The sequence below is a fragment of the Carettochelys insculpta genome, chromosome 14 (assembly GCF_033958435.1).
Source record: "Carettochelys insculpta isolate YL-2023 chromosome 14, ASM3395843v1, whole genome shotgun sequence".
Classification (NCBI taxonomy): domain Eukaryota; kingdom Metazoa; phylum Chordata; order Testudines; family Carettochelyidae; genus Carettochelys; species Carettochelys insculpta.
The window spans coordinates 19471767-19496817 of NC_134150.1; the positions used below are offsets into that span (position 1 = coordinate 19471767).

At 43.0% G+C, this 25051-nt stretch overlaps 2 protein-coding genes across 7 annotated transcripts in view; one reads left to right on the forward strand and one right to left on the reverse strand.

Annotated features, from left to right (window-relative positions):
• GPT2 (glutamic--pyruvic transaminase 2) overlaps window positions 1-2875 on the reverse strand; it is a 50209-nt gene extending 47334 nt beyond the window's left edge. For 2 of the 6 annotated variants that reach the window (XM_075009070.1, XM_075009072.1), the window contains exon 1: window positions 2000-2781. The gene's annotated coding sequence lies outside the window, so the exon portion shown is untranslated. The other 4 variants (XM_075009066.1, XM_075009071.1, XM_075009067.1 and 1 more) reach the window with 4 other exon arrangements.
• A 241-nt stretch (window positions 2876-3116) lies between these two features.
• C14H16orf87 (chromosome 14 C16orf87 homolog) lies at window positions 3117-19883 on the forward strand. The gene is made up of 4 exons (XM_075008916.1): window positions 3117-3322; window positions 11074-11170; window positions 13641-13823; window positions 19325-19883. The coding sequence occupies exons 1-4, from the start codon at window positions 3257-3259 to the stop codon at window positions 19441-19443; spliced, it is 465 nt and encodes a 154-aa protein (XP_074865017.1). The 5' UTR covers window positions 3117-3256; the 3' UTR covers window positions 19444-19883.
• Window positions 19884-25051: the final 5168 nt, after the last annotated feature.

The following is a 25051-nucleotide window of genomic DNA, read 5'->3' on the forward strand; positions in this document are numbered from 1 at the left end:
AATACTATGTAGCTAGAGACTGACCTTCTTATCTTTAAGATTTGCACAGGGAGAGAAGACACACACACACTCTCATAATAGCTCTCTCCAAAGGAAACGGGGATGACAGACCAACCTGCTCCAAACCTCCCTGTGCAGTGCTCTCTGTTGTAAGATGATGGCCTAAGCCCATACAGCACAGGCCTGGTCTGAGGCTTAAAGCCTAGCAACAATGGACAAAACATGACTAAAAGCAAAGCTAACCTGTGAGCAAGAGGCAGGCCTCTTCTGACAAAACTTGGCACAAACAGGGTTGAGAGTACAAAACACTAATTGGTATTTGGTCCAGGTGCAGAACAATAATTGGTACAAACTGAAATCTCATGGTACAACCAGCTCATTAGAAGACCTTGATAACTACTCCTCACCGAACAGATGCAGGTTCAAGAAAGGGTCTAAAATGACAGTATAATAGATAAGAGATGATCTAACCAACCCATGAGGTACAGGGAGGTGGGTGGTACGTACATAGCATCAGAGGGTGGTATGCTGACATATCGGCAGTGAGGTGTGCTTGGTTTGCACCTGTATGTAACATGGTGTCGGGTGGGGGACTGTCTTTGTCTGACCCAGTGGACAGTGGAACTCCCACTGACTGCATAAGTCCATTGTGACAGATACCTATACACAGTGGTTCAGTAGCATTTACTTAACGCCTATTGTTATCTTTTGCTTGGCAATAAAACCTGGATGGGTATCTTCAATCCTTATCTGGTCTGTGGTCTTTGGGAAACCTCATGGGGTCTGCTGTGATCATTAGGCTCACATAATTGAACATATACACACACGCAGCCTTCTGGTTATCATAATCGATGGAGCCAAAGACCTGGGAGGACACAATGTTAGTATATCTGCCAAACTACACTCTCCATCCTCCTTGCCTGCCCCCAACCTCTGCAAAGGAATAACCTCTCCTAGCACCATGTCTTCTCAAGTCAATATGTGGGGAGCACACAGAATCACAGTCCCCTCCTCCACAGATTTCTGTCAAGGTTCACACCAGAAAGTGGCAAGCAGCAGCCTTTCCACACTTTGCAGAAGGAAAAGGATGGGAGCTGCTTCCAGCCAAAGGTGGATGGGGTGAGGAAGGGATGATGTGGCCTGCTTTTCAAGAGCTCAACTCTTCCCTCCAACCCAACCTCACCGTGCTCTCCTATGGCTAGAAGCAGCTTGTCCCTTCCTGCCCAAACAATGTAGCAAGGCAGATGACACCTCCAAGTTGCTGCTTGCCATCAACATAAACCAGCCACCTCCTGTTCCGTGGATAAAGTGCAGGCAGGAAGGGGTTAAGCCCCCAGGATGCACTCAGCACCAGGAAGCCTGACTCTAACAGCTTCAGCAAACCCTTCCAGATAGAAGCGGGTCTTTGTCCATGAAAGGTTATGCTCCAAAATAGCTGTTAGCCTATAAGGTGCCACAGAATTTCTTGTTTTTGAAGATACAGACTAACACAGCCATCTCTCTGATACTTGCCTTCCAGATTAGTGGCTCAACATAGGAGGGGACCTAGGGGACAGATGAGCCCTACACTTCCTAGGGACACAACTACAGTATGGGTAACTTGTGAAGAGAGCGTTAAGCACTCCTACCTGGGAACCTGCAGGGTCAGAATGTAAACAGGCTGGAAATAGCTTCCTCCCTTGTACTCCAGAGCTTAGCTGAGGGGCGAAGCTTCCCTGTAACAGTTCTGTGTGGGGATTTAATACATGCAGGGTTTGGCTCCTCCTGGCCAGGGCCTTAGGTCAGAGGGCTTGAGCTTTCCCTAGGTGCCAGCCCAGCCAGAGGCAATGGAAGGAGCCTGCTAACCAAGCTGGGATGACTCTTCATTCAGCACAGGGAGCAGGTTGCACTGCATCAAGGGGGAACAGCAGGGAGGGGGTTAAAGGGAAGAGCCAGGAGAAGTCAGTGAGAGAGAAGCATTGATAGCTGGGCAGCAGAGAGGAGACATAAGGGCACTCACCAGCCATCACAGTCAGAAGCCAGCATTGGCTGGAGAAGGCTGTCGGGGTAGGCAGCATGGCCAAGAGCTGGCACACAGCAGGAACTGCACTGATAAACCAGCTTCACAAACTAGTTTTGCTTGACCACCTGCCTTGCACACTCACTCCCATCATCAGCCACTGCACCCTAACACTCACCCCTGGTGGGGGGCAGCCACTGAGGAAGGATCCAGCCAGCAGCAGGACCCACCAGTACTGATAGGAGATGAGACACAGAAAATAAGGGACAACTTCCCTTTAAAAAAAAAAAAAAGTAGTGATACCTGCAAAAGAGCTTAAATTTGGGACTCTCCCTTTAAAAACGAAACCTCCGGTCACCTTCCCCAGTGGCTGCACCCAGGGGGACTGGTGCCTGCAAGCAAAGCGGGCGCGGGAAGGACCACCCAGAGGGGCAGGAGAAGGCATGGGGCACCCCATTTACCAATTCAATTTTTGGCCAAGCACGGGGACGCAGCGCACCCCCAATTGTTACCACCAGGCACTTAAACATGCACCCCCACGCGCGAGCCCCCCCACCACCAGCAGCCAGTCGCGGAGGACGGGGTAGGACCAGGCTTCGGGGGGAGGGTGGCAAGCCGGGCTGGCAGCGCCCCCGCGCCAACAGACACAGCTGTCCGTCCAGAGCGCGCGGGGGTTACAACCGCCTCCCCGGCGAGACTCTCAATGGGCGACAGCGGGTGCTGAGCGAGGGGGACGGGCGGCTAAGCATGCACCCTTCTCCCCGGCACCAGAGCCGCCGGCAGCCTCCAGCACCTGCATCCCCCGGGCCCCGCGCGGAAACGCGACGGCACGAACGGCCGAGATGTAAACCCGGAACCGGCCCGGGCTCCGCCTTCCGTCTCCCCTCAGCGCCAAAGACGCCATCGCCGCCCCACCCCCACGGAGCCGCTTGCCTAAGGTTACCGCCCAATCCGTTGGCAGGGCGGTGTCCAGCAAAATCCCGCCTCGCCGCCGAGCTTGCTGACGTCAGGGAGAGTAACGCGGCTGCGCTCTGAGGCTGAGTTTGCGGCAGTGGGCGCGGGCTCGGGCGCGAGCCGGGTCTTGAAGTCGCGCGGGTGGGGGCGAGAGTGAGGCGTGTACTTGCTCTGGGCGGCCGCGGGAGGTGGGAGGCGCGCGAGGGCCGCCCAGCCCCGCGTTCTATCCCGTCCCTCGGGGGCGGGGCTGCCCGTAGACAGTCGCTCCCCTTCCCCGCAAGAGCAGCAGCGGCAGCCAAGAGCATGTCCTCGAGTAGGGCCAAGAAAGTGAAGATGGCCACGAAGTCCTGCCCGGAGTGCGACCAGCAGGTGAGACCCCTTTGGCAAGGGACACCGACCCTGCCCCGTCTCACTGGGAGGGGCAAGCCTGGATAGTGCTGCTTTCCCCATCCCAAACATCTGCAGCACAGTGCACATGAAGGGAGGAGAGACTCATCTTTGCAACCCCAGTTCGGGGTATATGCGTTCATCACCGCAGCACTGTGGAGCTTGGTGGGTGTTTGGGTTATGCCATTGCTGTGCTAGCTATCTGTCGTGTTGTGCTCTGTGAGAAGTGGCTTTGTGTGTCTCGCCTCTTCTCAGCGTGAGGCAGGGGAGCAGGGTTTTTAAAACACCCCATTTCTGCACTGTTACAGAATCAGTGGTATTTTTCAGAAGGTGCGAGACACTGTGGGAAAACGCTAGGCACCGGACTGTAGATGGTGGGGGGCAAAGGTTCTGATACCACAAGGACCTCGTGTTTCAGCTTTCCTAACGCGCATTTTATGTATTATTGAGTAATGGCTTCTAACTTCCTAATTCATCATCACAGAAATCCCACTGACCGTCTGCTTTGCTCTCTCTTTGCATGGCACACCAGGCATGTTCCATGTGTTTATCCTGATCTCATACCTAGCTGGACTGGGTTCAGAAGGTGAGCTCTCTTCCAGAGGCTGCTTCTCCTTTCCTTAAGACTGTGGTGTGTTCCACTACAGGACTGCCTAACGGAGCATAATGTTTTTGATGCCCTCTGTTGCTTCTCTTCCCTCTCCAGTTCTGGATAGCTTGAGTGGTCAGTTCTTGACTTTACGTTACAGCACTGACTGGATGTTGAACTTTTGCAGAGTTAATTGAGGAAGGCTCTCCATGGATTACATGCATTCAGTTATAAAAACAGATGAGCTAGTTTCCTGAATTTAAATTATACACTGCTTAATTCTGAGCCATTGTTCAAGTGTAGTATGGCCTGTTTCTGTCCAGTCTTTGTTTGGAATCCAATTTAAATGTTTTGAACCATTTCTTAGCACCATAGAATTATACAGAAAGCTTTTGTGAAAAATGTAGAATTATTTATTTACACTTAACATACTACTTATTTTAAACTGTTTATTAATGGTACAAATACAATTTTTACCATTGAATGATCCTTACTCTCAGATGTGTGTTACTGGTTGAGTAGTTCTCTCTCGCTTTGCTGCAGTTGACCAGGTTGGGAGCTTAATTAGAAGGTTTGCTAGTGTTGTATCAGATAGGTATCCATGTTAGTCTGTTCCAGCAAAAAAACAAAAAGGAATTCTGTGGCACCTTAAAGACTAACAAATTTATCAGGGCATAAGCTTTCTTGGGATGATACATTTGACCAAGTGAGCTGCAGCCCATGAAAGCTTATACTCTAATAAATTTGCTAATCTTTATGGTGCCACAGGACTCCCCATTTCTAATGTAGTCTTGAGTCAAACCTCTAGGGAGTTCTGTGAGCTGCTGCTCCAGGTGTTGAACAGCTGTAACTGGTTTATTGCCATGTGGCTGGACTATTGCAACAGCATTAAAATTGCATAGCAAAAATAATCAAATTGAATGATTACCATTTTTATTTCTACCTAACTTGTCTTTATGCTAGTTACCATTTACATATCACTAATTTGAAACAATGAAAATCAGCAGTCATTTTTACTCTTTCATAATTCACAGGAACAATGGTATAGCACTACAATAGAATGTTCACACTGAAATATTTTTGACTTACTGAAGAATTTTCTGTATTAGATATAAACCTAATCATTTTTAGCCCTATATTATCAGATATGTTCTGTTTGACATTAACTGCTGATTTGCTTATTCTTGCCTGGCTTCTAATTAAAATAAACCTATATTGTTGTTTTAAGACATTTCTGTTCATCCTAGAGACTTGTTTGGAAGGCTGTGCTTTTTGGGGCGTGCCTTCAGAAGAGGCAATATCGGAAAGTAACTGAAACACTTATCTGATGGCTGAAAGGGCAGCCTGTCCCAAATGCTCAATTACTAACGAATATACACTGATTCCTGTATTTGCTTTCTACAGCTATCTCTAGACAACTGTTCATGAGTCATGTAACTAAGTATTGGGAGTCTGATGTCTAAACTATATAGTTAAATGTGTTCACCTAAATATGGTTACTGCAGGTTTTATCATTTTTAAACCACATCTTGTATTTTTGGATAAATTAAGCACAGAAGCCGGGTGTACAGACCCTCTTTCCTCAGCTATTGTATTATATAATTTTAATATGAGTGTTTATAAATTGCTTTAAATATTAGCCGTTACACATGCTGACATGTTCAACTTGACATGATTGTGCTTCTCTCCTACCTCCGCCCAGGAAAAAAAAATACCATGCTCAGTTCTCATCCTGGGTGATAAAAAGAAATAAAAATGAATAAAGATATTTCAGTGTGTGATATTTTTGCAGTCTAAATAATATTGTTGGGAGCTTATGATACTTGCTTGCAATATAAGTTTCTTCTTTTAAAGGTGCTAATGATCTAATTTCATTCTGGTTTTATTTCAGCTTATTTCAAATAAATGGTATGCACGTGTCTGAACAGAATTTCTGTGCTAGCAGCTCTTCGTGCTGCTAGCATAGAATTATATGCATATATGCTGTTCTAGCACAAAGGCTGCCAGTGTGTCCTGATTATTTTGCCCTCAAACTCTTGTGCAAAATCCTGGCATGTGGTAGAGGAAGCTAAATTCTCACCTTACTGCCAGTGGAACCCATAGCTTTATATGTAAGTGGCCAGGTTGTATATTTCTCTGAAGAGTCACCGGGGTTATCTGTCAGTCCTTCCGTAGAGGACATTATGTTGGGACGTTGACAGGCAAGCAGCCTGTGCTACCAGTTCTCAACTACTCTCAGAATAGGGGTGTTGGGGAAAACGCTCAGACTTTTGTGCTACCAGTAATAAGCGTGCAGAACTTTCATGAAAAAAGAGCTCTCTTAGAATCACTCACCAGATGTGGTGTTCAAAGAAAACGAAACCATTTAATGAAGTAAATCCAGGAGTCCAAGGCAAATAATGTTAATGAGATGAAATAAAGAGCAGATTAATTTTTAATATGGGTTATGCAAATGAATTAGTGCAAAGTTTGCATAGAATAATAGAAGGGTATTGGTGTTCCCTGTAAGCTGAGCACTTGAATAGCTACCTAGGAGAGATTCTGGTGCAGCCCAACTGATTAGCAGAGCACCCACAGCTGCCCACAGTCAGCAGTAAGAGTTCTGTTGATGGTGCACATCTGCACAAGGCTTGGTGGACACAATAAAATATATTCTGTCCAAGAATGGAATAAAGTAGCAGGAACACTGGTGCAAACTATTACTTTGTGGTAGATGACTGCCTGTCAGTGCTAGTCACAGCATTTTAACCCATACTTTACACTTCTATAGCATTTTCCTTTCAAAGATACTGGAGCCCTGCATTTCTCTGAGAAGTGACTATGTCAAAATTCAACCTGTACTTGTATTCAAAATTATCTGGTATTGTTTTCCCTTTTAAGCTCTCCTTCTTCCCCAAGTTCCCAGGTAGTCCTTTGGACAGAGTAATCAAAAACAGGGTAGAATGGAAATTCTATGCTACCTTAATTATAATTTCAGATACCAGTCATTAAGCTATATCTAAAAATAAATATTAGTTTTGATTGCAGCTCATTTGTCAGACATTTCAGTTTATTAAATGCAAATCCAGTCCCTTCTTTGGTAAATTGGTCGCATTTTGTGGTAGGCCAAACCGTGTACAAAAAGTATTACTGTTCAAGGTAAATAATGCAAAAATCACACTTGCTCTGAATTTTTTGCCTATTTTTCTTAATTATAATACTTGTGATTTCTGTAACTGAACAATTATAGAAATCACTGTTTTTGAAATGTTATGCATTTGACACTGTTTCCAATGTGGTTGGTATACCTCTTGTGTGATCTGTTTTCATTTGTGTGGATCTTTTATCTGGTAATTGGGGAAGAGACATGTTTGGAAGAATGATTGAAAGAGGTACTCATGGTAAAAGCAGCAACTAAGACTGCTTAATTCTTCTGAAATTTTGCTTCAAGTTGTCCATTTTACCACACTCTGGAGATACAACAGATAAAAAATCAAATTTTCGCTAACTGATGCTACTGCCTCAAAACTTGTTAAATGAGGAAAACAGCAATTATAACTATGTAGATTGTAATACCAGAGAGTGCATTAAAGCAAGTTTTGAGAATTATTTTTGGGCTGGTGGAATAACATAGGCCCAGTTGTCTCTAGAAGGAAAGTATTTTTGAACAATTTGAATTTACGTTTTTAAAATGTCACATGGAATTCCTCCTGATCAGAGTATGAGGTATAAACAGAAGTGCTCAATTATGAAGCTTAAATTACATGAGGATGATGTGTAAGAATACAGTAAAAGAGATAAGTGACCACTTGGCCTACAACTGTCTTAGACTAAAAGAGTTGTTTGAAAATAGCTATGTGTGTAGGCTCTACAAAAAGATGATATGCTTCCTGTACTGGTTCTGCAGCATTTGCACCTAATTACAATGGATATATTCCCCATTTGCCATGGCGCATGAGCAAGTAAGCAAAACAAGGATTTGCTGAATTTCACTTTTAACAGAAGTACCTTACAGGTGGTCTGGCTGAGATCAGATGCTGCCCAATGGAAAAAGATTAAAATTTTGCAAATGTATTTGCAAACTGTGAGGCAGCTTTAAATAGAATCATAGAAGCTTAGTGTTGAAAGAAACCTCAAGAGATCCTCTAGTCCAACTCTCTTCTCCAGAGTGGGACTGAACTTTCCAGGTCTTTGTCAAACCTGGCCTTAAAATGCCCTAAAGATGGAGATTGCATCATCTTCCTAGGTCAGGAGTGGATGGGGAACTTTTGTTGGGTCAGGGGCCACTGACTCACAGAAAAATCTGTTGGTGGCCAGATAAAACTGAGATGCAAAACAAAAACCCTGACCTAGACACCTCACAGTTCAGCACCACAGGCAGGAGGATGGTGTAGGAGGAGGACTGAGGTTCAGGGCTTCCCCTAGGCCAGATTAATTCTTCTAGGGGCCCAGGGTGGGTCCAGGAGTCAGTGTGTGAGAGGGGGCTGCCAAGGAGCAGGTGTGGGGTCTGGGTGAGAGGTTGCAGGAAGAGGATGGGGGTTGGGAGGTCTGGCAGAGAGGGTACAGGAACAGGCTGAGGGTGGGGGTCTCTGGGCAAAAGGCAGAGGAGAATAAGAGCAGAGTGGAGGAGTCTGGGTGAGGGGCACTTATCTTCCTGCGTCACCACTGCTGTCCCCTCCCCCAGCTGGGAGCACAACATCGTGGAGAGACTTTCCTCCCTGTCTCTCCCAGGGTGCTGCCCTCCCATGGCTTTGCTTGGCCAGAATTCCAGCCAGTCAGAGCAGCAGGGGGTGGGGGTGGGGTGGGGTGGGGTGGGGGTGGTGCACAACACCTGGGAGAGAAGGAGAGCAAACGGTCTGTAGGCAGTCGTGAGCTTCCATTCCCCCAGCTGCGGGGCAGTGGCGCTGCTGCTTTTTCCTGTTCTCGCCAGGCAGAGCCTGTGCCCTGATCCAGTCCACAAGATTCGGGGACTCCCACTCTCCACCCCACTGTGGATTGGATGTTGGGGAGAGAAGCCCTGAGTCTCAGGGTCCAGACTCAGGCAAGTGGTGGACTGGACTTGGACCGTCCTCACCCTTACTCTAGGCAACCCATTCCAGTGTTTCACCACCCTCCTAGTGAAGTAGGATTTTCCAGTATCCAAACTAGACCTTGCACACAGCACCTTTAGACTGTTGATGCTTGTTTTTGATCTACCACTGAGAACAGCGTAGCTTCATCCACTTTCGAACCTCCATTCAAGCAGCTGGAGGCTGCTATCAAATTCCACCTCATTCTTCTATTCTGAAAACTTACATAAACCCAGGTACATCAGCTGTTTTATCATAAGTCAGGCGCTCCCAGCCCCCTAAAACAGGATTCTAAAAGCATGGAAGTAGTTAAATAAAAGTAATGTAACTGCTAGGATAGTGTTTCTTTCAAAGAATAAGAAATTTAAATTAATTGCCAGCTTCACTCAGAAAAAGGTAAAAATTGAATGTGAACATAATGCAAGTCATTCATTTTGAGGTATTCCACAGTTCCACACTTTCAAATTAAAAACATAACCATGTTTCTAGTGAACTGCGTTGCTTATTAGTTAAGTGAACCATATGTGGAATTGCACTTCGTGTTTCCAGACTGGTTATGAAAAAATACTTTTCTTAAATGTGATGTGCTTATAAACTTGTGACACAAAGTGCAGAAAATGCAGTCATGCTACATAAAGCATAAAATGGTTTGCATGGTTTGTACAGCAAAAACTTTTTCCTTTGAAAATACCGGTTTGGTTATGGTGTTTCTTCTGCTAAAAGTACAATGAAATTGGTTTCCTGTGCATCTGATAGTGTAAACTATAACCTTGAGCTGTACTTTCACTATTATATGGTCTTAGCAAACAGCAGCAAACTTGGAAGATATTTGTCTCAATGTTTTTTTTAATGGCCGTGGCTTCCGTGGTTCTTTTCCTGTGTATTGTCCTGCATTAACACTGTTCCCCCCCCCCATCTTTTTATTTTTTTTCTGTTTTTTAGTCATTTACATAACTCTTTCTTGATCCAGACTTAACAGCAGCACAATGCATTCCCTGTTGCCTTTTAAAGGCTTAGTGGGGATTTCCTCTAGAATTTACCCAGCTTGCTTTAAGTTGGCATTACTGAGCACCATGTCTTTTTCTCTGAGTGTCTGAAGGGAATGAGTTTGGGTGCAGAGCACTGATACAAAACATCTGTGACAGCCTAAAGCCAGGGTTAGGGAACCTTTTTCAGGATGGGGGGCCACACAAGTGGAAAAAAAAAAAAACTAAACAAAACCTCACTGGTGAGGTCCTCACCTGAAAAACAACAACAAAAAGAGACTCCCCTCTCATTCCCCTCACACACGAGACCCAGAGGCTGGGGTAGGCCAGGGCTAGTACATTTTAGGGTGGGGCCAAAAATGAGGGGTAGCTGGTGGGGGTCTGGGTGGGACAAAGGGTGCAGGAAGGTTTGGGGTATTTAGTCTGTTAAGGTGGGGGGTCCTGGAGGGAGGTGGTGGTAGGAAGGAAGTGTGAGTGGGGGTGTGGGCCGGAGAGGGTGGGATGCGGGTCTTGATGGGAGGAGGAGCAGTAGCAGTTAAGGGCCATAGGGTCTGGACGATGGGAGCGCAGCTTACCTGAAATTCCGGCCAATCAGAGCAGGCAGGATAAAGCTTCCAGGAAACTCTGAAGCTGTTGCTGCTTTTACCCCTCTGCTTCGTCAGCTAGGGCCCCCATGGAGCTGCTTCCTGCTCTTTCCGCCCCTTGGCAGAGCCTGTGGGCCAGAGCTGGACCCAGCTTGCCAGACAAAGCCTGTGAGGCTTGGGGCTCCCCACTGTGCTGGATGCTGGGAAGGAGAGCCCTGAGACTCAGGGTCTGGATTGAGGCAGCAGGCCAGGGGTTCCGTACCCCTGGCCTAAAGTGTACTTCTAGAATGGACCCTTCACACTTTTACACTTATTGCTAATAAATGTCAGGGCCGAGGGATGAATTGGATGAGGGTTCTTGGAATTGTGTTTATAACTTATGAAACTTAAATGCAGAATAATGTTGGGGTATAAACAAAATGTGAGGAGTGTCTTGGAGCACACACATGCCTCGTAATTGGGACTTTTTCTTAACAGAGGAAATCTTGTGGTATTTCAAAATCATATTTTTCCCCATTTCTTTCAGGTTCCTGTTGCATGCAAATCATGTCCGTGTGGCTACATATTTATCAGTCGAAAGCTCTTGCATGCCAAACGTGCTGAGAAATCACCACCTACTGCAGGTAAATATTATAGAGGGGCTTTCCTATTCACATTTTTGCTTTGCGGCGGGAAAACCATGTGGCCTCTTGTATCACAAACTTTTGTCATTTTCTTCCTTTACACTGTGGGGCAAGGCAGACTTTTAATGTAAATTACTGTTCCACAAAGTTAAAGACAAGAAGTGGTGTTTTCGTTTCCTGTGTAGGGATGGTTGCGGACATTTTATCCATTGTTTATCTTATAACTGCTTGCTTAATCACCATGCAAATATAACGCCTACAGAAAGCTTTCTGTTGATTCTTCTTTGAAGATAAATGACTAGAGAAGCCAGGTTTCATAGCACTTGGTGACTGAAGCTTTTTTATTTAAAAAAAAATTGTATTTTTTTAATGAACTAAACTGAATTGATTTACTTAATCCTGAAATAGCAGACTGTCATGTAATACTTTGTAACAAATGATATTTTGGAAGAACTTAAAAGTTATTAAAGATGTTTTTCCTCTTTAAAGTACGTGATCAAAGAATTGTTTTAAATTCAAGTCTTTTTGTTGACATATGTGCAAGGAATCAGTTGGACATGCTTTCTAGCATGATTCATTTTCTCCTTTACATCTTTGTTAATGATTTGTCTGCCACTAATAGGACATTACTCAGGGAGAATCCCAAAGGAATCTGATTTAGGTTTGTAGATGTTCTTGACTTAGAAGATTCACAGAATCAGGTTAGCGAGTATATGAATTTAATCTGATGAGAAAAATATTCCAATTGTCAGCTGTAGGAAAAAAATAAAATGGTGATGTCAGACCATGTTGAGTTGCAATGCAAAGTCTGTGGGGAAGTAACTATGGACTTTGTTTTAGAAAAAACACCAATCGTCTTTCATTGTTTAGCTAATAGTTGATAAACGGAACTAGTTACCAGTCCAGATCTGCATGTTAAAGACTTTATTATTATTATTATTATGCAAGGCTCTTGTGTATTTCCAGAGTGAAAGTGAATACACGTGGCTCTAATATGTAGTATAGTCACTAGCTATCTCCTGCCATCTAGATGTGGCATATGTCCAGTCTATAGTAAATTGGGAGATGGGGACAAAAGGCAAGTAGTAGAACCAGGTCCAAAGGTGGCTACCAAAAATTCTTAGGTGCAAAATTTGAAAGCTTTTCCTCCAAACTATCCTGTGAAAAGTGGGAAGGCTACTTGACAAAGGCTGTGTATGCATTACAGCTTAAGTCAGTATAAGTTCTGTCATGGGCGGGGGGGCAGTGTAGAAATACCATGCTGAGTGACGTAAATTATGCTAACATAGGCATTTCTCCCCTGAAGTAACTATTTTGACAGGCGAGCTCTTTCGTGTTGGCTTAGAGCAGGGCTGAGAGAGGTTGGGGGGTGGGTGCGTGTGTGAAATTTCAGTGGGCACAGCATGACTGGCTATGTGTGAAATTAGAAATGTTGGACTATGTTACTGTTTTTATGTGTGTGTATTCACATTTATATACCAATTAATAAAGGTTTTGCATTCTCTATTTTCTTACACTTGCTGAAAGGAGTTTTTTTCATATTAACATAACCAAAATTTCCATTGGTATGGATTACATTAGACAGGTTTGGGGTACCCTGCTGATTGCAGGGAGGTAAAGTGGGACACAGTGTAAAAAGTTTGCTTACCCCAGGCTTAGAGTATGTACTCTACTAACAGCTCCACAGGGATGGTACAGCCACATAATAGAATGGTTCCTTATGGTAGCTGGAGCTTAGGAGCTCCAGTTGTAAATACTAAGTGTACAGTTGAATTGGTGTCTTGTGCTGATATATTCTGTATAATATGAGCATGGTTTCAGGAGTGATGGCAAAACAAAAACAAAAAATCAAGATTTAGGCTGTGTCTACACAGGCACAAATCTTCGAAATGGCCATTAGCATGGCTATTTTGAAGATTACTAATGAGGCGCTGAATTGAGTATTCAGCGCCTCATTAGCAATCTTTGAAATATGGCTGTTTCGAAGATTTGTGCCTGTGTAGACACAGCCTTAGTGTTTGCCTCCTTCATCCATCTCTTAATAACAATTTAGAAAACTTGGAATGGGAGCAGTGATTTTCAGTACACCAGAAGTGATACAGCAGGAATATTTGAAAACTGATCTGTGTAGTTAGTTTTACTGGCTTAAAGAACTCAGTATTTCCTATGCATTGTATAGCTGATAGATGTTGCTTATTTGTTGTAAAATGCTATATGAGTCATCACAACTAAGACTTAATCTTTGTTATTAACAAAGGGGTAGACCTGTGTTTTTCCCTCAAACAGCTTGCTCAGCTCTCTGTCAAAGAATGCTGTGCACACACAGTCAAATGTTGTGAACCACTTGAGAAGTGGCGGCTGTGCGTTCTTGTTTAGAGATCTAAGGTGGGGGGCGGGTTAAGAACTAAAACTGAGCGACTCCAAAGACACAAAAGTGATCCTAAAACACTTTCTCTGTTCATGTTTACAGAAAACAAGAGTGAAGTCAAAAGAAGACGAACAGAAAGAGTTAAGCGAGAGAAGATAAATTCTGCGGTAAATAAAGACTTAGAAAACAGAAGAAGGTCCAGATCTAACAGCCATTCAGATAATAGCAGACGGGGAAGAGGAAGACCTAAGAGTGCTTCAGCCAAAAAGCACGAGGAAGAAAGAGGTATGAGACTTAGAAAGCTTATGTGAGGAAGTTATGTTTGTTCTTTATTTTTTAATTGTTTGCTGGCATTAACCCAACTGGTGATGAGTTTTAGGCTTTGAATTGCTCTTGCATTGTTAAAATTTTTGTTGCTCAGGTGTGTGAAAGTCCCTCCTCCTGCTCCAAATGACAAAAGTAATAGTGATGAAATGCACACATGGGGACAGCACTTCAGTGGTGGGGGATACTCTCCCAGTGACAAAGCTACCACTCTTCGTTTGGGGAGCTTTTGTTTGTTGCCCGGAGGACTGAGTGACAGAGAGCAGCTACGTTGCCAGTGGGGTGGCTGCAGTTGCAGAACTGTGCTCTTGTAAGGGGCACATTGAAGACATAGCATTAGTTCAACTAGAGTAACTAGTGGATTCCCTATAAAGTGAAGTACGTAAATCATGGTTTGAGGACTTCAGTAACTGAGCTAGAGATTGGGGTCAATTACAGATGTGGGTGGGTGAGGTTCTGCGGACTGCAGTGTGTGGGCAGTCAGACTAGCATATGATTGTAATAGTTCCTTCTGACCTCAATGTCTGAGAGTCTGAGGAGGAAGAAAAAAAGTTTCGTGCCATAGTGACTGTAACTTTTCGTGACTAGACCCAATGATGTTATGTATGGGAAAACTAATTCACTTTCTTGGGGGGAAGCAAGGACAGTTTCAAACATCTGCTTTTGATAAGATCCAGTCCCTCTTAGGTTTCTAGGAGTAAGCCAATTGTTTGCCAGGGTCAGAGAGGTCCATCTTCCTGCTTTCTCTTTGATCAACCTTTATACAGGTGACCACATGGATTCAGTTTCATTTTTCTCTGATGCAGCAGGTGTAAGTCACTGCTAGAAGTAGGATCCTGGACTACGTCAGAGATTCATGCTCACCTTAATCCTGAAAGTATAGACTGTAGAGCATCTCACAACTAATTCTCTTGTTTCACATAGTACTTCAGACAAGACAAGAGAGCTCCAAATGAAGGTGCCAAATGAATTGGTTTTATAGTATTTATGTTTGAGGAAAACACATACCAGCTCCTTATATTCCTCAGTGACCAGTCTGATTAATTGTTAAAGAAAATAATTAACATAGTCAGAATGTCTAAGGAGCAGTTGGACGGAGAGAGTTTGTCAAGAAGCTGTTGCTATTGTCACCTATCTAATTATATCGTACTTTCAGGTAATAATAAGACAGGGTGGGTTTTTCAAAAGTGGCCACTTAGGTGCACGCACTCTTTTGTCTTGAATTAAAAGAACTCCTAAGTGACTTATGCAACTTTGGAAAAACCCACCATCGACTTATCTGCTGATGGATCTGTCCTCATTTAGATGCTTACAACAGCATACAACATTAAATATGGACATCTCTAAGGCTATGCCTAGCCTATTATTGCTATTTCAGGATACAAATGTTTCCCAAAATAACAACTCTGGATACCCGCCGCAGTTGAAAAAGCTATTTCTAGTGCAGTATTGTTTTGCTACCCCTCATCGTGAGAGGAGTAGCAGAAACCTTGAAATAGCTGCTTATTTCAAACTTTAGTGCCATTTGGATGGTACCAACTTCAAAATAAATTAACTGGAAATAACTTATGCAAGTTGAGTTGGGGAGACAGTGTAGCCATAGCCTAAATGGTTCATAGCCCTTCATTGTGCAGTTTTGTGGTTGTGTGGCTAGGTACCAAGAGCCTGTTCATTTAATTTTTTAGAGGACTTTATTGGGTCATAAAAAAATTCATCCTGAAGCTTAATATACAATTTTGAGGACACGGGGAAGAAAGAGCAAATTTTCTCATACATATTTTAGAACATCTGTAACTTACATTTAAAATTAATGGAATGTTAAAGACCTTTTGGAAGTTAACCACCCTGGGGTTTTTTTTCCCTGTGCTGTTGTAAGTTCAAAGCCCTTTTGTCTGAGTTTCTGAGGGGTTGGGGGAAACATAGTGGACGTTCATCCATCGTAAGCATCAGGCCCTTTTAGTTCTTTTCAAATAAAATGTTTTGTCCTCACTGTGAAAACAAAAAATTCTTTTTCAGAGGGATTTTTATTGTTGTTGTTACTTCCCTATCCAAAAGTCAGTGGAATTTGGTTCTAGAAATGGCAGGCTGTTGCTTTTTGTTTTTTGTTTGCTAGACCCTGCTAATTGTGATTGATAGGTTTCCTCAGCATTTTAAAAATCTTTTCTGGTTGCTACTAAGGTGGTGTTTTAAGCCTACACAGATCAGACCCCGCACCAAAGGGAAACTTTTAGCTAGAATGGAGTTCTCTTTATTTTGTTGGGCTGAAATACTGATATGTGTAATTTTCTGTTTTGGCAGCAAAAGACTTCTCATTTGTGGTGTCTTACAAAAAATAGTTGTGCGTGCCTTCAGAGAAGTCTCAAATGTGAATAATAGAGAACTGAGTCAGACTCTTCAGATGAGAGGAGAGTTTTAATAGCTTTTTTCAAATCAGAGGCTATGCATAGCATGTTGAAAAAGGTCAACCAGTTCTAAAAATGTGCAATAGTTACTACTGAAAAGGGTGAAACTGCAGTAAGACTAGCTGTAGCTTACTAGTTCTGCCTTAATGATTGATACCGCTGCATAGTAGCATCATTTAGCTATATTTTTCAGTAAGTTCTTCAACACTGTCTTTCCATGGGAACAGCCATTAATTTGAAAAAATCTTGGAAGGTATATGCTTACTTGGTTAAGAAGACTGTAATTATATGACAGTAATTTAGCAAAATTAATTTTCTAAAAGAGCTTGAATTCCAAGTGAACACGCATGAGGAAAAGGGTGTACTTCAGATAGTATACGTCAGTACTTCTAGTACTTCAGATCTCCTGCCATGCTCAGTAAAAAGGAGGCAGAGGAAACTTAGAAAAGCTTCTCTGAAAATGCTGACCGTTTTGGATGGCTGAGCTTGTTTGGCCTAGAGTAACGTGAAACAGGAAGGTTGGGGAGGAAAAGAAAGCTTTTGAGCCTGAAATCTGCCAAATGTTTCATACAGAATAATAATCACTTACAATGCTTTTTTGCTGGAACATTGTACAGTAAACTCTTTCATATCTTGCAGCCCCGGAACCAGCAGGTTGCCAGATGTGCAAACATTCTGGTTAACAGAGGGGCATAGGTGAGGGTCAGTAGCACCCCCAGTAATAAAATTCAGCTCTTCTGTCCCCTCCCCACCCCTTGCTCCTGCACCGGTTTCTGCTCAACTGCTGCCCTTACCTTGTTGATGGAGACAGCGTGGAGCTGCTTAACGATGGGCGGGGGCTCACTGCACCATGTGGGGATCTGCTCTGGGCAGCAGACACCGAGCAGGAGAACAGAGGAGCCTGTTGGCTGCACTCACCTGCAGCAGAGAGGGACACAGGGCGGATGCTGAGTGGGCTGTCCCTGAGGGGCCGGGCATTGCTCTGTAATTCACAAGTCCCAGCCATGATACCACTTCTCTGCACTCCCACCTGGTGTCCACTGCCCAGAGCTTCAGTTGTGAATTATGCTGGTTATTGAAGCGTGCCGGTTACTCAAACGCTGGATAAAGAAGAGTTTCCTGTACATAACTCCTTGGGGTTTTCCTGCCATCCGTTACTTTATAAATGTGGTGAGTGAATAAGCAAGGAAGAAGGTAGAGTGCAGTAAAGAATGAGCAGTCGTCCTGTGGCACCTTAAAGTCTAACAGATATTTTGAAGTATAAGCTTTCGTGGGCAAAGACCCACTTGGTCCATAAAGTGGACTTATGGGGGGGAGAGCTGCTGAGATAGCTGTGGTTCTTTGCGCCTGACTTCAGCCTGAATACAGCAGACAGTACTGCCTCTCAGCTCACAGGGGATCCAGCTGAAGTGTCTGGAATTCCCAAGATTGAATGTGTTTTTAATTCCAGTACTGAAACTAAAATAACCTCCGCATAACTTTGCATTAGGAGATCTGTGCTGGCTTCTACAACTCCAAGTACCCCCCTAAGTGTGCTGCTGTGCAGTGAACCTGAGAAGTGTAATTTCGTAGGTGTCTGGAAGGCCCTATATAGCTTTGAACAGACTTTATAATATCCAGCCACTGAGTAGTGAGGTGCGGGGAGGGGAGGGGAGGGGAACTAGAAAGGCCAAATCTTTAATCTTGGTGTTTAAGTATTTGCCCACAGTGTTATTTCCACTGTGAACTTTAATCAGCAAATGGCCCCAGACTGAAATCTAAATGCTGAATCTGTCTGAATGCCGTGATATACTTGCAGGGACACTGGTAAGCTAAAATACAGGAGCTCTCTGAGGGGGTGAAAATTGGGATTTGGTGCAGATTTCCTCATGAGATCCAAAAGCTAGACTACTAATTTATGCTCCATTTCTTTCCTGCAGTGCATGCTAGTCCCTGCTCAGCCTCTCTTAACCCTCTCTGGTTAGTGTACTTTAAGAGACTGATGAACGAGTTTCCATAATGTTGGGCAATGAGCAGGGAAGGAACTGGGGGCAGGAGTCAACGGCGTTGGTGGTTGCTGAATTAAAAGAGGTAGCTGTGACAGAGCTACTTAACTGTTTTATGCACCTTATGTATACCACAGGATCCTTGCAGGGCTGGAGCGCTGCAGCAGGTGAGCTCCCTGATGGCTCACTCTTGCACTTCGTTGACCCCCCTGCAGCCTCCTGCTCTCACAGTTGGTTTATCTGTATGAAGCGGGCTCCCGAGGGTATCGTGTCCCAGGTCAGGAAAAGCCTCGTGTTCCTGAAATGCAGGAAGTCTGAAACTCCTCATGGGGCTTTGAGTCATGAGTCCTGGTTTCCTCTCTTGGCTCTGCCCCTAACCTGCTCAGTGATCTTGGATAACTTACTTAACCTTTCAGCATCTCATTCTTTCACCTATGCTATAAAGGATTGTCCTCCTACTTACAAGAGCCTTCATTTTGTAATATATTATGTCCTCTGATGAAAGGTGTTATTGCGGTACAAAATGTAGAGTTGTCTTTCGCCTAGAGGAGGAAGCATTAGGCATCATTAATGACTCCTAATTGTGTGTTTGGAATCATCCATGTGACGTTAGGCTAAGTCATCTTTCTTGTCACTCAAGACAAGGTTTTTGAGTCAAAGGCTGTGTCTACACTTAAAAGTTTAAAATTCAGCCATGGCAGTGCTTTAATCTGACAGTGTGACCACAGTAGGAGCACACTAGGCAAACCACCCCCCGTAAGGGGAGTAGCCAACAGTGATGGGAGCACATTTACACTGGTGCTTTAACTTGCTGCAGTTGGGTGAGCCCTGAGGGATGTGTGTGTTTTCACAGTGAAGTGGCAGCATAGACTTACTTATTTTCAGACTGTTGATTCAGTGACTTCTTTTTTCCTGATGGGAACTGATTGGTCTTGAAATACCACTTTTCATTACTAATATGTTGTCTCATATTTTAATAATTTAACATTTGTTGCCAATATATAAACTTCTGATACAGGAGCTGGAGAAAAGCTGTTGTTTCATAGTGATTATTTTTCTTTTTCTTCTTCTACAGAGAAACAAGAGAAAGAAGTTGACATGTATGCTAACCTTTCAGATGAAAAGGCTTTTGTGTTTTCAGTGGCCTTGGCGGAAATAAACAGAAAAATTATCAATCAAAGGCTTATTCTCTAACTGATCAGCACAATGTGATGTGATTGTATGCAGTACAATTAATATATTTCCAAGGTGTCATGGACTCCCAAGAGGCATATTGTCTTCATCAACCAGGACCATAGCTTTTCCCTGTTAAATCTGTGCTGCTGGTTTGGAGCTCACAGACTTTTGTGTGTCTGCACATCAGCAAGAAGCAATATTGTCAACATTTGAGTTCTTTCTGCCCTGGAGACTAATGCTTGATAAATGCACAGAGAGAATGCACCATTTCCAGAGCACTTCGTTAGATTTGCTGCCGATAAATGCAATATTTAAAATATTTTCAGAAAGAAAGATTTTCTTTTCAAAATTAAATATTTCAGATTTTTCAACTATATTACAGTTTACATATGTATAGATCATCTAAACTTTTAATAAATTGATATTCTGATATTTTATTAATTGGAAAGTACTTTTTTACAGGGCTTGTTTAAGGTGTCTTGGTCTTATTTTTTGTTTGGTTTAAGAACTATGCATTTTGAAGATGGTTCTAAACAGTTTGATCAGTATTTCTGATTCTTCATTTATAAAGGTCACGCAGTGGGGGTAAGCACGGAAACAAAGCACTTCCTCTCTTGGGAACACCTTGCATAGGGATTGTGTTCCATATGAACTCTCCTTAGTACAGGATTCGTTTTCTATAGCTTTTTTTTTTTTTTTTAAATCCTGGATACTTTTCTGCACTTGACTCCTTAAATTTAGTGGAATCAAGCAGCTGAAGTCCTAAAGAAATCACTTGCATGAGGTAACTGCCAGCTGCATCTCCTTTTAATTGGTGTTCAGGGAGGTGGGGGGCAAGGGTCCAGGTGTCCCTGAGGCTTTGCCCCTCCTCTTCCCCCAAAGTGCCACGCCTTTTCTCAGGGGTTCTGATGGGGCAAGGGAAGCTCCCTCTGCCCAAAGTCAGGTGGAGCCAAAAGCAGACAGGGTCTGTCAGTTGCTGGTCTCGGTGAGGCCTCAGGGTGAGTGGGGAGAAGGTAGGCCTGTCCACTTCTAAACAGCGTGAGAGATGTGGTCCCATTCTCTTCCTCGTCCTGATACCACGGTATGGATCTCTTACACCCTTTCTCCTTTCTTCTCATTGCTAAGGAGAGATCATAAGTATTGTGTGGTGCAGGTAAACCCTTAGATTCTCTTTCATTTGTATTTCTAGAAAGAACAGAGACAAGGTGGATGAGGTAATAACTTCTGTTGGACCAGTTTCGTCTGCCTTCTGTGTCTGATATCCTGGAACCAACACGACTACCACAACTCTGCATTCTAGAATGAACAGAATCACTCTGTTAACGTTAGCTGGTGTCTTTTACCTGAGTTTAAATTATATATGTGTAGTCAGTCATTTGAGTGTTCAGTTTCTAGCAGTGACTTTCACATCTGAGTGTTAATCAACATGAGTCTATAGAAATGTATCAAGGTTAGTACCGCCATTGACACAAAAACAAATGGATATAAACTAGCTACCAATAAGATTAGGTTTCATATTAGTCAAAGGTTTAATGCTGTCAGAGGAGTTGAAGCTCTGGAGTAGATTTCAAGGGTGGAGCAAAAAAGCTAACTGGTTTTGAGCTGAGCTTCATAAGTTTATGGGTGGGATGAGACCGCCTACAATGGCATGTAGCCAGTCTGCGACTGCTAGCAGCAATATCCCCCATGGCTGGAGTTGGATAGGAGATGGGAGGACTGCTAATTACTACAGTGTATTCTTTCCAAGGTGTCAGGGAGCAGGGTCTTGCACGTATGTTCAGGGTCTGATTGCCATATCTGTGTTTGGGAAGGAATTTGGTCCTGGGTCACGTTGCCCTGTTTGTTTTTGTTTTCCTCAGTAGCGTGTGGTCTGGGCGACTTGCAGATTTAAACTAGTGTAAATGGTGGATTCTCTGCAAGTCTTTGAGGACCTCAATAACTCAGCCAGAGGCTAGGGGGTCTACTACAGGTCCATTCTTGCCTTTTAAGTCTATGAACTTGTAAGTCAAAAATAGGTTTTGGAAAAACATCCTATTTGTATTCTACAGGTTGAACCTCTCCAATCTGGAATGCTTATTCGGCAGTCTCTCTAATCCAGCATGATTGTAGTTAACCAGACAACCACTTGTCTTGGGTATGACCAAGTTTCTCGTGGTAACACACTTGTTTGCAACTGCCAGTCCTGACTTTCAGTGTTGTGTGCTGTTATTTAGTGGTAATTTACACCTGTAAGCAGTGGAAGTATTGGTAATATGCTAGACACTATTGACCTTCCTTGGTCAGGCAAATTCTCTCATTTGGCACCATTCAGGTCCTGAGGTTGCTGGATGAGGGAGGTTCAACCTGTATTTATGCTCATTTGTTAAAGAGAGTACAGACTGTTTCACTGAAATATTACAGTAGAGCTCCAGCTTCTACTTTGCACATATGCATAATTAATGAGCAGCATATACTTTCAATTTTTTTAGCAGAAAAATATTTTTGCTGGAAAGTTCTTGCAGGCCTGTCTTATTGCCCAGCAGAACAGCAAACTCCTGGCCAGGTGGGAAAGCAAGAGTATACCTTCTTTACAGCTCATGTCAGGCCAGGTCAGGGGTTGGGGTAGAGGGGGACAGATGGCATGGAGCTGTGTGGGATTAGAGATGGGCTTATAAGGGTTAGTGGAGGACGAGAAGGGGCTGAATGGGAGTGAAGGTGCAGAGTCACATGGTGATGGTGGGAGGGAGTGCTGGGCCACCTAGGGATAGGAGCATGGCTGAGTTAGGGGAGACAGATGGGGAAGCAGTGCAGGATGCCATACGGATGGAAATGGGGGTATTTGAGTGGGGTGGAGGGACATGGGGATGGGGCAGAGGTGTCTGATCACAGGATCTACATGGTAAATCTCCCCAACAATTCTCCCCACCACTTTCAAAAGAGCAACCTTGTTCCATACTTTTCACACCTATACACAACCACATGCCCAAGTTCACACCCACTTCCCTTTTTCAGCTTCTTTATTTCTCTTGATTTCCCCAAGCCTTTGTGTTGATCAAGGGGTGAAGGAAATATGGGATTATATTGTTTAAATGAATAATTACTCAAATTCTCCATTAATGTTCCTACTAAGGAATCTATTTGTTTTAAAAAAAAAAAAAAAATCCTGAGTCTCTTTTGTTGTCTGTATTGTTACAGACATACTTGCTGACAGGTATTTTGAAATAAATGACCAAAAATAATTGAAACTGGTGTGATTATAATGTGCTATTTTGACAATAAAATGTAGAATTTTGCAGAATTTGATAATATGATGCGCAGAAGTTTAATTTTTTTATTGCAGGTTTTTTTTGTGCTGAATTCCCACAGGAATAACCTATCTACTAACTTGACTGTCTTGCTGGGGTAAAGTCTTTGTGAAACATTGAATGGCACTTCAAATATTTTGTGTGTTTCACTCAACGTTATTGAAGATGAGACTGTTTCCAGGGATACAGTCAAATATCTTGATCTAAGTTAGACCTCCATTAATATTGTAAGTCTTGAAGAAAGTGTTATCAAAATGCTCTTTATAAGATTACACAGTTCTTTTATGGTGAATAGCTAATGAGGCCTTACTGTGAAATAAGAAGGTGGAGAGGAGCACAGATTTCCGGCCAAAAAAAAAAATTTCCAAACCCTGCTGATGTTTTTATACCAGTACATGATTGAAAGACAAAGGGTATGTTAACATCCATTCCATTGAACTAATTAGAGGCGATGAAATGGAAATTTGTCAGTTGGAAAAGTAAAACACAAAGTTAATAGTAACCGTTGATTATAAAAAGGATGGTGTTCCTTTTAAAAGAGGGTGTGGAAAAAAACACAATCTGCTGATCTGTACAGAAATTACAAACAGGACAGTCTTCTTCACCTTTACTTACAGTTTTTCTGCTTTCTAAACCTGAATGTTTTGTCACAAATGGTAAGTAGTAAGGCGAGACAAAGACCAGCTGAATGAAGTTCTGTATGATGACTGTTAGGGTTGGTAGCTGAAGCAAATCGTTATAAATACTGTAAATAAAACCTAAATGAGTGCACTCAAGTAATCCTTGTAGAAATCATCACAGTAATAACCTAAAGCCAATGATTGCTAAATAATGAGAGAAGAAAGGGGTGGAAGTGTAATGTCTTTTAAATGTAGCTGTGCTTGTTTAAAATAACTGACAGCAATGGAAAAAATTACTTTCTGAGAATCAAGACTGCAATATGTAAAATTTTCCAGATGCAGCTCTTGTCTTTTGCATGCCTTTTATTTCAGTGCAGTGTTTTAGGCCCTTTCCCTTAATCTTCAGAAAATACTTCATACCCAGATCTGTATTTCTTGTGTTCTTTTAGCTGGATATTTTAGCTTCCATCTGCATAAAAGAGATTTTTTTCAGATGGAAGCATTAGGTCACAATTGTTTCCTAAAACAATGAGAGAAACAATAAAGTTCTGGAGCAGAACTCTCAGGATTAGTCTAGCAGTCCTCTCCCCATCTCCACCCCCCCATGTGTCCGATAGACACATTTATGTGATGACATCATTCTTTTGCCTGGAAAGAAAACTTATATGTATACAGAGAGAGAGAGGTAAATGGCAACTTGTAAAACAAAGTGAATTCTCCTTTCAGTTGATTCAAGGCAGTTAAGATATTATTCACTCATTTAATACTGTCTAATATATTGATATATTAGTTTGCTCAGTAAAAAGGAAATCTTGAGGACAGAATCATTCATCTGGTTTGTGTTGCATTAGTAGCATCTTGAGAATGGGTAAAGGGACTGTCTCGTATAGTCTGTTCTTTTCAGATGAGATATGAAACTGAGGTCTTGATTGATTACTTGTCATCAATAATCATTCTGTGGTTTCCTGTCAGGTTGTGGATGCTCATGCCTATGTTCTAAAGCTAACTATGGGAACTGCTCAACATATCCAATTGGCTGTATGATCATATCATTTGTGTAAGACCAGCAGACCTGGGCTGTCAGCAGGAATCATTGAACCTGCAATCTTAGGAGCTAAAGCTCTGTGCTCTGCCACAGCTCCCGCTGAAGTCTCCTGGAATCTTTCCATTCAATTGAACAAAAGTGCAATCTGTCCCCTATATTCAAACAAAGCTACTGTAGGGTAGCTATCATCTCTGGAAACATACTAGTATTCTAAAAGGAATCAAGCTTATTAGTAGGTAAAATAGGCCTCTTCCCCCACAGGTTAAGTTAATAATGAAGTGTTTAATTCTACAGGATTAATCTCACTTCTGACTTCTATCCTGATAATAGGATGACATGAAGTACTAGTTCACATGTGCGTGGATTCCTTTGGGCCTCTGGAACTCTTTAAAATTGAGAGACACAGTGGCAGGTCCCATATTCTTTCCTAGTCATGTATGTAGTGTGATTGTAGCTGTGTTAGTCCCAGGATATTAGAGACGCAAGCTGTGTGAAGTAATATCTTTTTTATTGGACCAGCTTCTGGTGGCGAGACAAACAAGCATTTAAGCTTACTCTGAGCTCTTCATGTCTTCAGAAGAGCTTCATGTAGCTTGGAAAACAGCAAGTCTTGTGGCACCTTGTGGACTAACAGCTATTTTGGAGCACAAGCTTTCATGGGCAAAGACCCGCTTCAT

What these genes read in the sequence shown, in the direction of transcription:
- C14H16orf87 (XM_075008916.1), top strand. Translation starts at nt 3,257, where the DNA reads ATGTCCTCGAGTAGGGCCAAGAAAGTGAAGATGGCCACGAAGTCCTGC. An exon ending in GAAATCACCACCTACTGCAG is followed by an intron (nt 11,171 to 13,640) that starts GTAAATATTATA and finishes TCATGTTTACAG; the next exon opens with AAAACAAGAGTGAAGTCAAA. An exon ending in AAAGCACGAGGAAGAAAGAG is followed by an intron (nt 13,824 to 19,324) that starts GTATGAGACTTA and finishes CTTCTTCTACAG; the next exon opens with AGAAACAAGAGAAAGAAGTT.